The sequence below is a fragment of the Platichthys flesus genome, chromosome 9, assembly GCF_949316205.1.
Source record: "Platichthys flesus chromosome 9, fPlaFle2.1, whole genome shotgun sequence".
Taxonomy (NCBI): Eukaryota; Metazoa; Chordata; class Actinopteri; order Pleuronectiformes; family Pleuronectidae; genus Platichthys; species Platichthys flesus.
The window spans coordinates 22155170-22171143 of record NC_084953.1 but is presented as its reverse complement, the minus strand read 5'-3'; the positions used below and the strand labels follow the sequence as shown (position 1 = coordinate 22171143).

Here is a 15974-nt window from a genome sequence, read left to right as displayed (position 1 = left end):
TTGCTTTCTAACCTCTCAAGCCTTGCTAACTGCACATGGTGGGAGTTTCTCTGAACGGGGGGGGGGGGGATCATGTCAGAATTTCTTTAAAACAGCCCTTTGATTATCATAGATCCGCCCAGTGGTTATCCAGTTACTGGCCTCTTCTCAGCTATTGGCTGGATGCAGCTAATTATGCAAGGTAGTGAATCCCTGTGGGGGAGGTGGGGCCAAAGCTGAAAGAACTCCTTTGGCAGTCAGAATAGAGCTTTTATTGAGGATATTTCTAAGCTGACCATCAGGGACCAAATCGCTGGATTGTAAAAAAAAAAAAAAAAAAAAAAAGAAAACTTCTCAGCTGAATCACGTTGCTCCCCCTCTTTCATTTCTTCCCTCGCTTCATTTGAGTGAGACGGAGTGTAGCTCATGCAGTACCCAGCAGAAGCAAGCAGAATGCAAGGAATCCACAGTATTCCCCTGTCTCACAGCAGAAGCCCAGTTTACTACTAAAGGACAAGTGAGGAGAGGAAAGAGGCAGAGCCAGAGAGCAGTCAGGGGAGGATTCGCACTGCAGGATTCACATTGAGAGCTGGAACGTACGGTCTTGTTCTGCTCCACTCTGCTCTGCTCTCGTCCTGGTGCCTCAGGTGTGTGCTCCTCCCTCCCTCCTCTGTGGTGCCTGCTGTCAGCTCCATCCCTGGGTGGCTGAGGCCATGGTGTTGGTGCTGCAAGCCCTGCTGCCCTGCCTTTGCACCCTGCTTTCCCTGGACCTGCTGCCTGGGGTGGACCCCGCCGTGCCCCTGGAGGACTTCTACCCCTTTGGCCAGGACAAGGGGGACACCCAGACCATCGCTCAGGACGACGGAGGCTCCGGGCTGGTGGAGATCTCTGTTGCTTTCCCCTTCTTTGGAGACCGGCACACAGGACTCTATGTGAGTACAGAGCAGTGTGTGTGTGTGTGTGTGTGTGTGTGTGTGTGTGTGTTTATGTCTTTATATGTCAGCATGTGTGTGTGTGCATGCACTTGGCAGTTGGCAATTGAGGCTGACATGGTGTGGATGGTATAAGAGCCTCAGGGAGATGATATGTGGCATGCAGCCAAGCACTACATTGCAGTGCCCTTTGAGAGCTTGTGTATGTTTGTGTGCACTTACAAGCTCTGGTGTGTAACCTTGTTTGGAGAATATCGTGTTTTCTCCCCACGGGTGAATCCTCCATGACATTCTCTTCACTTTACATCTGCCCCCCCCCCCCCCCACCTCACTCTCTGAGGGGCTCTCAAGTGCACTAGGGGGGGGCGAGAGAGAATTATTAGCAGAACAGTGGTAAGCCCTGTTCTACTAAGTCTACAAAGAGCTGTTAGAGGAAATGACAGTTTGTGTTCGTAGTTTTGCTGCAGAGCATCTGTGAGCAGTTCTTTTTCAGACGGAGGGCAGGGGGGGAAATATGCACGCTGCAGAGGGAGAGAAACAGCGCTCATGGGAGGAAGCCGAATGGTTTGACAAGGATTTTCACGCACCACAATGAAACTCACTTTGATCTGCCTTTGTCATGTATTGGGTTCAGTTCCAGCACATGGAGAGGCAGAACTCCCTTAAATCAACACCACCTGTTGTGGTTATGCATCCGCGTTTGCACTCCGAACCCCTCCCCTCCTCCGCCTGCTCCTACTCCTCCGCGCCCCGAGCACCGCCTGCCTCCTCCCGGATCAAACCGTGGGCTGAAGAAGCATGGCAACAATGGGCGAGGCCAAAGGTCATCGTTCTAATCTGAGCATCCGAGGCAAGCGAGTGAGCTCAGTGTCCCGATGAAGACATTTTTAAAACTCTTTTGCATCCACACTCTCTCAGTGATAGCATGCATATATTATAACGGTGTTTGAATGTCGTGTTTTTCCAAAGTTATGAACTCAATAACCTCAAGCTTCTGTGTATCACAACTGCTGGCATGTCGTGTTTCTTCCGAGTTTCCATTCCAGCACATCTCTCCTCCTGTTATCATTCGGATGCACAATACTCAAATTAGACAAGATGAGACAAGTTACACGTCGCCTGGCTTGTTGAGCTTAGATTGAATTATCGTCTAATAGAGATAAAAATCTGGGTAATGTGCTGTATAAATTGTGAAGTGATATCCTCTAGTTCACTCTGCATCCCGCTCAACTGTGGTTCTTTAGACACGCAAGGCCTAACAGATTGTGGCAGGCACTTGAAATTATAGTCACGCTCATTTAAATGCCTCACCTGAATCCATTAAACATCTGCTGCAAAGCACAAGGGCTGCATGGTGATCTCCGCCACCAGAGAGCTGCCTTGAACACGTAATATTTTAGGGAGCAGTAAGAGCTAAATTTGTAAGAAAAGTTTCTCACAGAAGTTAGCTCCAAGGCCCTGTAGAGCAGTTTGTGGGTTCTGTACTTTGTTGTCATAACTGATACTGTTTAGCCGGACACACGCCTTGAAACCCCTCACAGATCCCATTAAAGCCTCCAGTATCCACCTCTGCCCCTTCTTGAAGCAAGACATCTTATTTTTAGCAGCTGTGATGAACAAATACAGCAGTGGATTTAAGGACCGCCACGGACATGTGACACTGGGTTATACTCATCTCTAGTGTCACTTAAGAATCCCTTTACAAACATGGAGCCCCCCCCTGTGACTTGGTCCTGCTCCAGTCCCACTTTTGCCTCCTGGTAACCAGGCTGTCCCTCTGTTATGGTTTGTGTCTGGGAGTTTTCACATGTTGCTTGGATCTCTCCTCCTCCTCCTCCTCCTCCTCCTCCTCCTCCTCCTCCTCCTCCTTCTCCTCCTCCTCCTGCTCTCACGCCTCAGATAACATGGCAGGGGTCTTCCCCCTGGAACTGTCCAGCTGCTTTATCTGAGAAATGACCAATCACTTTAACAGAACACAGATGTATCTACAAAGCGTTGAAGGGGCTTCCAAACAATGCGGTTCACGGATTAACTGCTCTCGCGGATGGTCAGCGTTAGGAACATGGAGGAGGACATCCAAGGTTAGAGAGGAAAGTACAGAAGTTTCAAAGCAGATGTGAGAATAGATGGTTGTGATCAAAGACAATTATTATAGATACGCACATCTCTCGTGGTCAGAGGAGAGATTGAAGCTATATTTACATCGTGAAACACTAATGCATTTCCTTACTACTAACTCGTAAACATAACATTGCCTTTGCAATTGCAAGTAAATAACTTGTAAACAAAATTCGAGTACATTTCGAAAGAATGTGCCTCAGTGTATCTACTCTCTCCACATCTGCTAATGCTCATCTCCTCTTCTGACAACCTTCACACTTGGAGTTTGTGCACTTTTCATTCACTCACCACCATGTATGTCCCAAAGATGTGTGCATCGGGTTTTATTCTTTCTACACTGCATGGGTGCTTATTGCGTGTTAGTCTTGGATGAGAGATGTGACTGAGTGATGTTAGGAACAGTTCACCCACAGTGAGCTGAATGTGTCCACACAAAGATACAGTCAGGTAATGGTCACTGGAGATTAACACAAAAGACTCAAAGATTCTTTATGTCAAAACAAGCAGGGGGCGCAGTGACCTCTTGGCTGGCTACCTGTCAAGTTTAGAGTGACTCCAGGATGTCACTGCTTCAGTCAAGAAGATTGTTGTTATAAAAAGCATAATTTCTCGACTTTTGTAAATGCTCACAATCACACTTCCAATCAGTCTCCAATTAACCTACCTCCAATCTTATTGTGTGAGGAAGCCGCAGTACCCGGAAAATAAACGCACACACTCATGGGGAACACATGGAAACTCCATACAGAAAGACCCTGCCTGAGATTCCAAAACAAGAACCTTCTTGCTGTGAGGCGATAGTACTACATGTACTTTGGAGGTGCAAATTGGCAGATTTTGGAATTTTATGCAGAACAATAAATAGCTGTTTTTCCTGTTTCTAAGCTAAGTATGTCCTGGCCCTAGCTTCATATTTAATACACGGACATGACTTCAGTAAGAAAATGAAAGTGTTTCACAAAATAAACTATTCCCTGAAGGATTTATAAATTGATGTTTTGCTCAAATTTACTGAAACATAGTCAATCGAAATGTTCTCTTCACCATGCAATGGTACATTTATTTGTGTTGCATGACCGTACAGTTATAATTCAGCGACCATCCCAATTTCTTTTAATGAAGGCATGTTTTTCTTTTCAGATTCTTTGTCAGTATCAGTAAACAAATAGTTAATTAATTCGGAATTGCTTTATATTTGGAGTTTCAACGACATGGCCATGTGAGTTGTCCACTAATCAAAAGATCGCTGGTTTGATCTGTCGCTCCAGTCTCCACTGGGAAAGAATTGAACCCAAAATTGCAGATACAGATGAATGGTGTATGTATAAGAGCTGCACATAGAAGTGCTGTGTGAATAAGGGATTGTGACTTGAGCTGTAAAGCGCTGTGAGTGGTCGATAAAATGTATATATCTGTATAGATACAGTCCATGTTATTAATAATTACTAGATGACATTCCTCCCTAACTCTGTTTAATTTGCACATTGAAATTTAAGTTCTATACATTTTAATACATTATACATCTTAGTTAAACTGTGCATCTTTTTACCAACATTGCAATAGATTTATTTGTATTTGAGTCCTTCCACATTGTTGCGGACAGGATAGCCTCATAGCCTCATTCTAAACTCTGAAGACAGAGGTGAGCCAGGGCTAAGGAGTTCCAGGCCAAGTGCACAGACTGTCGGGCTGTAGTCACTTCCTCGCGTCTCGTCAAATAATTGGACAAGCTTGTAACTGTGAAACCTCTGTTTTTGACAAGGGAAACGAATGTTTTCCTAAGTTGATCCACGGGCACCTTTTTCATTTAGGAGTTTGCTTTGGCTTGACTTAAGCCAGATGAGAGTTTATTTTAGTCCATAAATTGCTTGGCTAAAGAAAACCACCCAAGCAAAATCTCGGATATATCCGGCAAAGAATTCCCAAAAAACAACAACGGAGCTGTGGAGTGAAGTGGCACCATTGAGATTGAGAGAAAGAAATATGGTGAGAGAGAGATACTTCTTACAAGGTTGACTGATCGCACCTTTTCCCCCTGTGATTCTGACCTTGGTCATGTTACAGCATGACACAAGGCATGCTCTGAACCCATTCACTCTCTCACGTACGTGTGATGCAGAACCACCCTTAGCCAGACGTCTGCAATAGTTATAGCCTGGTGGAAGTTCACGAGAACAAGAAAGTATGCAATATGATGAGGAGAAAAAAGGTCCCAAGTTCAGTTTAAATTCCTCCAAGGCCATTTCCATGTCAAAACAGTCCCCTAAAAATCTTAACAAGGATGAAATACACTTGTTTAAACAGTTCCAGCTGCGACTAGAGATTGGATTAGGCGATGAAACATATTCCAGTGTTGGAGTTTAAACTCTAGTCAGTGTTCACCATGATTTCCAACACAAATTTTGCTGTAAGATGGGTAACCTCCAGACCACTGCCACCACAGGTCTCTCATTAGTGGGTATGTGGGTGTGGAAGGTTTTGCAATTCATGTACATCCTTGCATTCCTCCGGCCCGGTGTCGTATCAGATGGTGCTCTGGCTGACCTCGGAGCCCTGCCCATGCAGTTGGTCCTCTGTTTCCCTCACACTGGCCACGTTCTCACCACATCACACTGGTGCAGAGGGGAAGACTGTGGTCGGGCAATTAACTGAGCGCCCATGCTGTGCCAAAAAAAACTTCCTCTGCTGTTTTTACAGCAAAGTCCTTCAAATTATGGTTTTCATACGAGCGGGGAACACTGGCGAGCCTTCTGACGTTGCTCTGTCACATGCCACTGGGCTTGAAGGTACAGAGGCAAAATTGACGCCAGCGTTTTGGGGAAAAAGGATAGGTGCCTTGGTGGGTAGAAACTCCTCTCGCTGATAATATGCAGAAATAGTGAATGAATAGAGGCCTTTCATGGGGATTTAATCCTCTCCTCTTCACACTCAGGTTTAGCAGCTTGTTTCATAGGATATTAGTGCAATGGCAGGTCGGACACCAGTAAGCTTCTGTTCCACAAAGACTGCATACCTGTAGACTCGGAGTCATCACTGAAAAGACATTTTAACTGTTGTTGAGTGAGTTTCACCCACAGTGAGGGTGCCAAGTCATTTTCATGTCTTCATGATTCTTTGATTACATCTGTTCAAAGAGGTCATGTTTACACATCTGTTTGTGGGTTTGTCTGTTTGCTTGTCGTCAAGATTACCCCAACTGAACAGATTTTTTTCACTTTCTTAAACATTGTGAGATAGAACATTTTCACAGATATCTCAGAGAATAATTCATGGATCTTCATTTTTTTTAAGAGCACATTTAGGAAACTGATATTAATAAGTGTGAGAAAACTTGATGCTGCTTGATTGGATTTAAGGGGACTATTGGTGTTTGGTTGGGGTATGCACTCCACTCATTTTATTTTTATAAGGGTTTCACTAATTTTCCTGCACAATTTTCTCCCCTAAATAATCTCGACCCCTTCTCAAATCCTCTCTCATTAAAACTTCCTATATGATCTTCTACAAGATCTATCTCTTATCGTTAATCTGTGCACATTGTTTCTTTAATATTATTCTACACCAAGAAACCCTTGAGCATCTGTGAGATCTGCCGTCCTGGAACTGTAACAGTTTGAAAGCCTTGTTGCAGTAATCCTTAAAAGCTTCACTAATCATAATTTGTTGTCAAGGGATCAAATGTTTGTATAATGTAAAAGTGGTCACTTGTAATGACAATTCGGATGGATTATTAAAATAATTCACAAACCAAACCTACATGTCGGGAAGTTGATGTTACGCTGTGCTACAGGATGTAAATACAGTGCTGAATGCGTAAGTCTCACAGAGGAGACATGTGGAAAAGCGGGAGATGGGCTCATTTATTTGGTTACTTTGCTGTTGGCACACGTCTGTGGATTTAGCGGCCATGAATGTCCTTCCTGGTGTGATGACTTTGCAGGTGCATGAGCGGAAGAAACCAGGTTTTCTCAGCTGCAGTGATTTCATGGAATAAATGTGGCGTCTGTTTGCTACTCGGGAAGTGCAAACATCCGTCATTGGAGCGTTCACTGCCCCATGCTGCGGTTTGCCCTGTGAGGTCAGAAATACCGCGGTTTGTCCACCTTCGCCTCAGCACCTCCACTCTACAAGTTCCTGTGGTTAAATCTGACATGTTGACGGAAATATATCATGATTTACCTAAGTATGTTTCTCTTATTGTATCTCCTCCTCAGGTTAACAACAATGGCCTTGTATCTTTCCTGAGGGAGGTATCGCAATTCACACCAGTAGCTTTTCCAATTGCTGGGGACAGACGGGTCGTAGCACCATTCTGGGCTGATGTGGACAACCGTCGGGCTGGGAGAGTCTTTTACAGAGAGAGCCTGGAGCCGTCCATCCTGAGTCGGGCATCTGGTGATGTCCGGATGTACTTTTCAGAGTTCCCCAGCTTCAAGGCCGTGTGGGCCCTCATCTCAACATGGCACCAAGTTACTTTCTTTGGAGGCAACTCCGTCACACCGGTATGAACCCACACGTATCACCCAGATCTCCCACTATAATGTAGATATTGCTTAAACACCTTTGATTCTCTTTGGGTTCTTGTACACTAAGGGGCACGTCTGCAGTTGCCAAGACAAATGTAGATAATAAATATGTCCATATATTTGTCCAATCATCCAAACAAATGTGATCAGATTTTTGTATATTTCATCAAAAATAACCAGCGAAGTACCAACTACATTGGCTGACTGTGCAATACACACCTCCTACCAACTTGAGTCACCTGAACACCACATACTGCAACTGAAAATCTAAGAAGCATGCTATCAGAAATGACGAGGATGACTACTTGATACAACTAGCCGAAGGTTATCCCAAAGTCAAACGGAGACATTGTTACTAAATACAAAGGTTAAAATGTAAAAAACATGTGCACTTCTGTTTGGAAGTCTCACAAGACTCTCTCTTTGGCACAGGAGTAATACGTTTTGATGCATAAAAATAAATAAACCAAGGTACTTCTAATTTGGACAAAATTAAAAAGCCCTCTAGTGTAGCAATCGCATGGCTAGCCTTCATCAGGGTGAGTAAGGTTGGTCACCTGACATGCTTTTCGATTTTTACACAATGGTTTGATTGTTGAAATTGTTAGATTAAATCAATGAGATCAAAATATAGAAATATTTAGCTGAAGGCAATGGTTAATTAAAAGTAATGGTGGCTTGATTATCAATGGAAGGTCCCTGGTTCTGAACCTACCAAGTAATAACCGGCTTGTAAAAAGAGACCCTGACACCCATTATGAAATTAACAATGTCCACTTACTATCCACTGAAATGAACCCATTTGAAGTGTAACAGTTGGTATTAAAAATAGAAAAATATTGGTGTTTCATGAAAAAAAGAACATAGCCTTATGTTTACTTGTTAAATGTGGGATGTTAGAAATCACAGCTATTGGGTTTCTTCTGAATGGTATCTGTGAATTCTCTGTTATTTGACCCAACAACAGCAGGCCCAGAACAGTCTATCATGTCTCCAGACAGACTGAGATTTGGGACTGTGTACCATTGCTATGAAGAGTCTGTCAGATATATGTGTTATTACTCAATTTCCTAGAAATCAGGAAATGGTTTAACCGAGCCTGTTCCTCTCTGTGCAGGTAAATACTTTCCAAGTGGTGCTCATTACAGACGGAGAGCTTTCCTTTACTATATTCCAGTACAATAATATCACTTGGACCACAGGCATGCATGCCAGCAGCGGAGGAAACCTGGCCGGGCTGGGAGGGATCGCAGCGCAGGTAAGATCACATTGGCTCGTGGTGACAGTCACATGTACAATTGATCTACGGTCTGCTTCCTTTGAAGAAATGCTGTAGACATCTGATCCTTTTGTGATGTCTGCCTCCTTGTTAACTCTCTTCCCAGGCAGGTTTCAATGCTGGTGACGGCAAGCGCTATTTCAACATCCCCAGCTCCCGCACGGCTGATGTGGTGAACGTTGAGGGGACCACCAACGTGGGCTACCCAGGCAGATGGGTGTTCCGTATTGACAACGCACACGTAGAAGTGGGTGGATGCAATAACTCAGGTGAGATCCCCGTGTAAGAGATGAGCTCCTCCGGGGCTCCTGGCTGTTTTAATACATCTTCATTGTGTATTCCTGTTCCATTGATCTCTTTCTGCAGCATCTGTGTGCCCACACCTGCGACCATGCCTGAATGGAGGCCAGTGCATCGACGACTGCATTACAGGCAACCCCTCCTTCACCTGCTCCTGCCTGGCTGGCTTCACCGGTCGACGCTGCCAAATCGGTGAGTTATCGTTGCCACACACTTCTATATTCTATATTCTAGAAGAATATCTATCTACTTGAAATCAACCAGAAAAGAAACATGTCAACTTTAAAAAAAACAATACTTGAATTCACCTGCATTGCCAAAAGGACACCCGCATATTTCCTTAATTCCTGTATCAACTTCAGGTCCTATTCTTCTGGGACATGACCTATCTATTCAACCTTTTACCTTGGAAACCCAGATGTTTTCTTCTAATTAAAAAAAGTAATACTACCTCCTTTGTGTTTCGCCCTGGCTCTGTAGATGTAGATGAATGTGCCTCATATCCTTGCCAGAATGGAGGGACTTGTAAAGACCAGATTAACAGTTTCATCTGCCAGTGTCCACCTGCATACACTGGGATTCTGTGTGAAACAGGTACAGCCGACAGTTTGCCTCAAAGCTGATATGTACTACTCCACTTACCATCACAATGAATCCTATTTACAATTATGTGGAAGCTAGTTCTAAACCAGCCTTTTCTCTTGTCCTGTGTTAATGATCAGCAGCTACTTTAGGGTTAGAGTTAGTCACTTTTTAATTTTTAAAATCAGTCTATGTTGCAGATTAATGTTAGAAAACGTTGTGTTAATCCCACCTAGATTGTCTGCCAGAAAATGCTATAGTCAATATTTTCCATAAAATGAAACTAAATGAGCTTTTATAACTGTTCAGATGTGAATATATAAGTTTGAATGAATTACTGAACTGCTGTTTTTCTCATATGGCGAGTTTGGGCTATTTCAAGGTCTGTGAAGCAATTGACCCATTCGGCAGACTCAACTTCATAACTTTGCAAAATACAAGCTCTTTAATTCATATCAATAAGATACATTGCAGCAACAAATTAAACGTTGCGCTTTTACTTTGAAGTCACATTACTGAAGAGGAAGGGATTTTTATGAATGTTGTTGCCATGTCAGAGATCAGCGCCTGTGCTGTGTGTCTGTCGCTCTATCCTGTATTGTGGCAGAAAAAATAATTTGAATCATCAAAACGAGCTGGCAGTAGAGATATTACTGCTGACGCTCCAAACTTCTCCTCCAAACTGAAAAACTGGAAAAACCCTGATTGAAGTATTTTGTGCTTCATTAAGTAGTTTCCACACAAAGAAGTATTTAGACTATTTTGGTGGAGCCTTTCTGGAGCTTCTGTGCCTTTTCCCATCATCCAGCCCGTGGAGATGTATCCAACCTCTTCTAATACCTTTCACAGCCAGCAGCACATACTTGCAGAGTGAGGGGAGCAGCGTGGCGGATATATTAATCAGCTGAGTAAATATTCCACAAGCATGTCTCTCTCCGTCTGTGTGCAATGGCATGTTTGTGTGTGTGTGTGTTGCAGATATCGACGAGTGCAGCGACAGGCCGTGCCTCAACAACGCGTTGTGTGTGCAAGGCGCCGGCACTTTCACCTGCGCGTGTGAACCGGGCTACACTGGCGCACTGTGTGAGACAGGTGAGCTGGGGTTTTTCGACAGTCCCGGGGAAAAAGTGGGCATCTCCCTCCAGAAGGACATATTTTTCTGCTGCTTTCTACATCAAACTCAGTCATTTGGCAGATGTTTTTGTCCAAAGAGTTTCCCAGTCTACGTAGACAAATGGTTCCAAGTTGAGGTTACGGTTGATTTGATTTGCAAACAACCTTTTTTTTTCTTTCTTGTCACACACTGTAGCAATGAACCGCAGTGAGAAGGGTCACTGAAGTCAGGTGGGTTTCCATGAAGACATTTACTCATCTGTCTTTCCTCGTGATTGATTATTGATGAAACTCGAACCCGGTGGAGAATTAAATGATCAAGCCCTGCACAGTTCATGAATCCTTGTTTCTACATGAGGCCGGATTACTCTTAATACCAGACACTTGGTCAATGAAACTCTATGCCTTTGGAAGGGAAGCTCGTTGCTCTTAATCCAGCTCAGTGCCTTAGAAGAGAAAATCTTGGATTTCCACGTGGCGACTGAAGAATCTCAATGTGAAACAGAATCAGCAGCAGATAAACGTTTCTCCTCTGATGACCTGAATTTTGTGTGTCCTCCAGACATAAACGAATGTGAGTCGCAGCCTTGTCTGAATGGAGGAGAATGCGTCGATCGGCTGGCCAACTTCACCTGCGTTTGTCCCGCTACCTTCACCGGAGCGCTCTGTGAGACAGGTGACTTGAAATCAACTTTTTTTAACCGAAACAGCATGTTTGCAAATATGGTTATTTATAGAAAATGTTCACACCGTCTGGAAGTACTAGTTTCTCCTTTCAGTTTGGCTTCCAGTACTCCAGGATTTTTCCAACTGGAACACACACAAAGGGAATCCTATCATACCTCTTTGAGAGCAAAATGAATGTTTATGGCTACGAAATTTTCTGTCAGTGAGTTGGTTCTGTTGTGGCTCGCCATTGCCAACATCATATTCTATCAAATTATTTTATTTGTTACTTAAAGAAATTATGCCTGTACAGCTATTTAATACAGTCACACCCTCATGACAACTGTAAATAAAACATAAAAACAAAACCTTTTTCTCTGTACAGAACTTAATAGGTAGATTGTTTATTTGTTTATTTGTTTATTGTTTATTTTAAAATATGAAGTTAAGGATCGTCTGTGGCTCAGGAGACAGACCAGGGTTAACCATTAACCAGAACGTCATTGGTTCAATTTGTTCAAGCTCCGGCTCCTCCTGTCCCTTTACACAAAGTGTCTTTCTGCAAAATGCTGAACCGCATTGCCCCTGACTGCTGTGCTGGCAGTGAAATTTTGGTTTTCAGAAACCTGAATTTTTGGAAATTCAGGTTTCTAAACTCTAATTCTACATTACAGCTATAAAAATGTGTGATTCCATCTATATACTTTGAAGGCCCCATGTTTGGTGACAGCTATCAATAAAGGCTGTGTTGTTGCTAAAACATCAATAACATATAATATGGCAGAACTTTCTCACTTACCTCTGGTTAGTAGAAAATGGTCATGCAGATCATTTTTGTTTTATTTGCATAAATATCCATCTGTGGGATTTCTGCTGAGATGAATTAACTTGTTCAGGGTCTGTTTCTTAACAAAACTGTTGACAGAGATGTTTAAATTTTCTAAAATTCTAAAAGTATTCTAATCGTAATCACCTCCATTGTATTGTGGTGGCCGCATATATCTCAGAGACAGTTGTCTGCATGGTTAAATACCACCAGAGGTAAGTTGGGAAAATTAAAATGTTTTATGGTTATTTCCATGAATCCAACCATCAAACCACTTTCCTATATTTCTTTCTCAGAACTGGTAGCACTTCAGGTTAATTCAACTGAGGCAGAAAACCAAACAGGTAAAGGCAAGCACAGCTACAGCAAAAACTTTGCCAGAATTTCTCACGTTCACTTTTGTTCTCATACCACATCCTGCCATGTTTTGTTTTGTTTCACCTGCAGCTTTGTGCGGAGACGATGAATGCAACAAGCACCAGATTTGTGAACACACTAGCTCCGGGGTCTACAACTGTACATGCGCTCCGGGCTTCTACGGGGACAAGTGTGAAGGTATTGTGCACTTGGCCAGGCCGACACTCACTGCAGGCAGCTGGGCAGGTAGACAGCAGACTGGGGTATTTGAAGAGGAGCTGTGCTATCCCACAGGAATTTGGAGCTGTGCCCTGGAAGAGGCTGCTGTGATGATGGATTATTGTAATTATCAAAACTGACACGGCCTCGCCCAATGTTTACTACGGGACCCAGTCGCTTGATGTTGTGAATAATTGTTTTATAGCGCATTTTATTAGTTTACCAACAAGAGGAAGTGCTTTGTCTAGACTTAAAACAGCTTCTTTACGAGTCAAAGCTGCTCTTTGGTATGCAGGTCATTTCTTCAGACAGACCTGTTGAAATATGCATGCTTCCACACCGCTACTTGTTTCTCTGGAAGTTGGCCACTGCACCACGCTATATTTTCAAGCACAGCTGCTGCTTGCATAACCATAGGGCAATTTGAACACAAAATATGTTTGAATGCTCCTCAGCTAATGTTTCATACCTTCCTTTTCGAATGCACATTAATAAGTCATCTGGTGTTATGTATAATCTCTGCATCACAATGTATTTCTTCTAGGAAATAACAAGTGTTCCCCTTAAAGCCAAGTTGTGCTCCCATGGGAGTTTACTGTCACTTTGCGATAACAGTTAGTGCCTGTCTTTTTTATTTTTTTCACCAAAAAGCTCTTAAATAGTATTTGAGCTATTGCAAATGCACGCTACTTCTCACCCCTGAGCTGAAATAACTATCAGTGCTTATATAGGCTCTCTTAAATCTCCCAAATACTTTCCTGCCTGGCTCACTTGGAAGGCACAGTGGAAAAAGGAGCATGATACTCCGAGGAAGAGAAAGTAGCGGGACTCAGAAATGCCTAATCAGGGCTCCCAGATCAAAGGGCCCCGGCCGCACAGGTGGCCAATGAAAGTGGCTCTTGCAAATTAACAATCCATTAATTGCCCTCGGGGGCCATACGTTTTGGTCACAAAATATGCTCCATATCATCAGAAAAATAAAACCCTCCACCGAGCTCCCGCGACTTCAAAGAGGAGCCGTTTAGCTGCGATATGGCCACTTCCTTTGATCCGCTGCTGCAATTAGGAAAGAGGGGAAAAATAAAAACATTCTCACAATTTGTAAGGAGCGGATGTGTGGCATGCTGACTCGTAATCGTCTGTTCCTCTGAACTTTTGGGGGGGAAAAGATTAGGGAAAGAGAAATGACAGTAAATCAATATATTATTTACAGTACAGCTGATGAAAGGCATTGGCTCAGCATATGTTAGACAATGTTTACTATTTCTAGCTTTTCCCTATGTTTACACTCCTGAAAACTTAATTAGAGTACTTTCTTTCAACTCTGAGCTTCTCTCTCATCCTCAAACACACTCTGACACTTGCTCTCTCTCCCTCTCTCTCTCTCTCTCTCTCTCTCTCTCTCTCTCTCTCTCTCTCTCTCTCTTTGTGTCTGCAGAGGAATGTCTTTGCGAGAATGGGGGTGTCTGTGTGGACATCAATGGGACATGTGAATGCCCTTCAGGCTACACAGGACTCTACTGTCAGTTCGGTGGGTATAATATGCAATACTCCTATCAGGTGTCTGACAAAAGCTTTGATGAATATGGGGAAAAAAACTGGATAAGCAAAACTTTTGCGAATGTCTCCAATGAGAAGTTGTTCATTTTCCAAAATATGTGAAACCACCTAACAATCCCTTCCACCCAGAAGTTACCCAAACGCCATGCAGTCATGGCAGGCTGTGCCCTGATGGAGGCCCTTGCTTGGAGTTCGGGGGAGCATACCTGTGCACGTGTCAGACAAGTGTAGCAGAGCTAGATCTCAAGGACTTCGATCCCTATGGTAAGACCCTCAGTCACCAACCCAACAACAGCAGCTATGTGTCATTGCATGAGCAGCTGGTTACTGTAGCAACAAACACAAGGTCTGGACAAGTGTCATTTTTTCAACCAAAAATAAATGTTCATGTTTTTATGATGAGATTTGTACTGCATCGAATCATAAAGTGAGGACAAATGTGTTTTTTAAAGGCTAAATTAAGTTAAATTAAGGAGGTGAACCAATGGAACATAGTCAAGTCTCGGTATGTGTTTTTCAGTACAGCCCCGATCGGTCTGCGACTCCTCTCCATGTCTGAATGGGGGTTACTGTTACGAGCGGGACGGGGGCTACACCTGCGAATGCAAATACGGCTACTGGGGGAAACACTGTGAGAAAGGTAGTATTATAATATTAATACAAACACAAGAAGACCACGCTCACATGAGCCTATGAAGCATCATGATCAAATCATCCCTCAGACTTGTTAGTCATAACAGGATACATGGTAATACTAGTTATGCTGTTTATATTGAAATGCTACAACTGCAATAGTACAACAGCTAAAAGGCTTATGATAACTTGCACTTTTTTTACACAAGTTTTTTTTCCTCAAGTATGACCGTAACTGTTATTGAATTATTTTGTATGATTAAAAGACTATGTGTTCTTTGCTTCAAGGTTTCTCTTGTCTCTTTCCAGTTAGACTCAACACTTGTGCTTCTGGTCCCTGCCGCAACGGTGGCTCCTGTAAGGAAGAGGCGGGAAGCTACAGATGTGTGTGTCCCTACAGATTCACTGGGAAACACTGTGAAGTGGGTGAGTGCCAGCCTCGAATTTCTTGCAAAACTGGTTTAAATCTTTTGCATTTCTATGTTAGAATGCACAGTAACAACCCGAGTTTCAGAGACTCTGTCTGCCCCACGAAACCAGTCACAGATGTATTAAGGTAGTAGGGTGGGAATAGAAGAGAGGCCAATGTTTCAAAGTTTCCATTTTAAAGTAATTTAATCTATCCCCAACATATATAACTTTATTCAGGAAAACCATTTTAGTTAATGGCAAATGATTAATATAATGTAAGGTTTAAGGGTTTTATAAAATTATTTTCCATTCTTAAATGTAAATTGGATGTTTTAGATACTCAATACCTAGCCAATAGAATACAAAAACCTTAAATTATTGTAAATACAAGAAGAAACCAATAATGGATTTGGCAGTGTAGACACTCTAAGGGGTGTTTGGCAAAGATTTCACTAAGAATAAATTGAAGG

General features: G+C 43.0%; 1 protein-coding gene across 4 annotated transcripts in view; it reads left to right on the top strand.

Annotated features, from left to right (window-relative positions):
• The first annotated feature begins 92 nt into the window (after positions 1 to 92).
• sned1 (sushi, nidogen and EGF-like domains 1) overlaps positions 93 to 15974 on the top strand; it is a 28192-nt gene continuing 12310 nt past the window's right edge. Inside the window, exons 1-14 of one of the 4 annotated variants that reach the window (XM_062395063.1) lie at positions 93 to 911; positions 7247 to 7534; positions 8676 to 8816; positions 8944 to 9106; positions 9204 to 9329; positions 9618 to 9731; positions 10698 to 10811; positions 11395 to 11508; positions 12621 to 12668; positions 12772 to 12879; positions 14339 to 14431; positions 14590 to 14724; positions 14981 to 15100; positions 15403 to 15519. In XM_062395063.1, coding sequence (XP_062251047.1) covers positions 693 to 911; positions 7247 to 7534; positions 8676 to 8816; positions 8944 to 9106; positions 9204 to 9329; positions 9618 to 9731; positions 10698 to 10811; positions 11395 to 11508; positions 12621 to 12668; positions 12772 to 12879; positions 14339 to 14431; positions 14590 to 14724; positions 14981 to 15100; positions 15403 to 15519 — 1900 coding nt within the window. In that variant the 5' untranslated portion in view covers positions 93 to 692. The remainder of the gene's footprint in view (positions 912 to 7246; positions 7535 to 8675; positions 8817 to 8943; positions 9107 to 9203; positions 9330 to 9617; positions 9732 to 10697; positions 10812 to 11394; positions 11509 to 12620; positions 12669 to 12771; positions 12880 to 14338; positions 14432 to 14589; positions 14725 to 14980; positions 15101 to 15402; positions 15520 to 15974) is intronic. The other 3 variants (XM_062395061.1, XM_062395062.1, XM_062395060.1) reach the window with 3 other exon arrangements.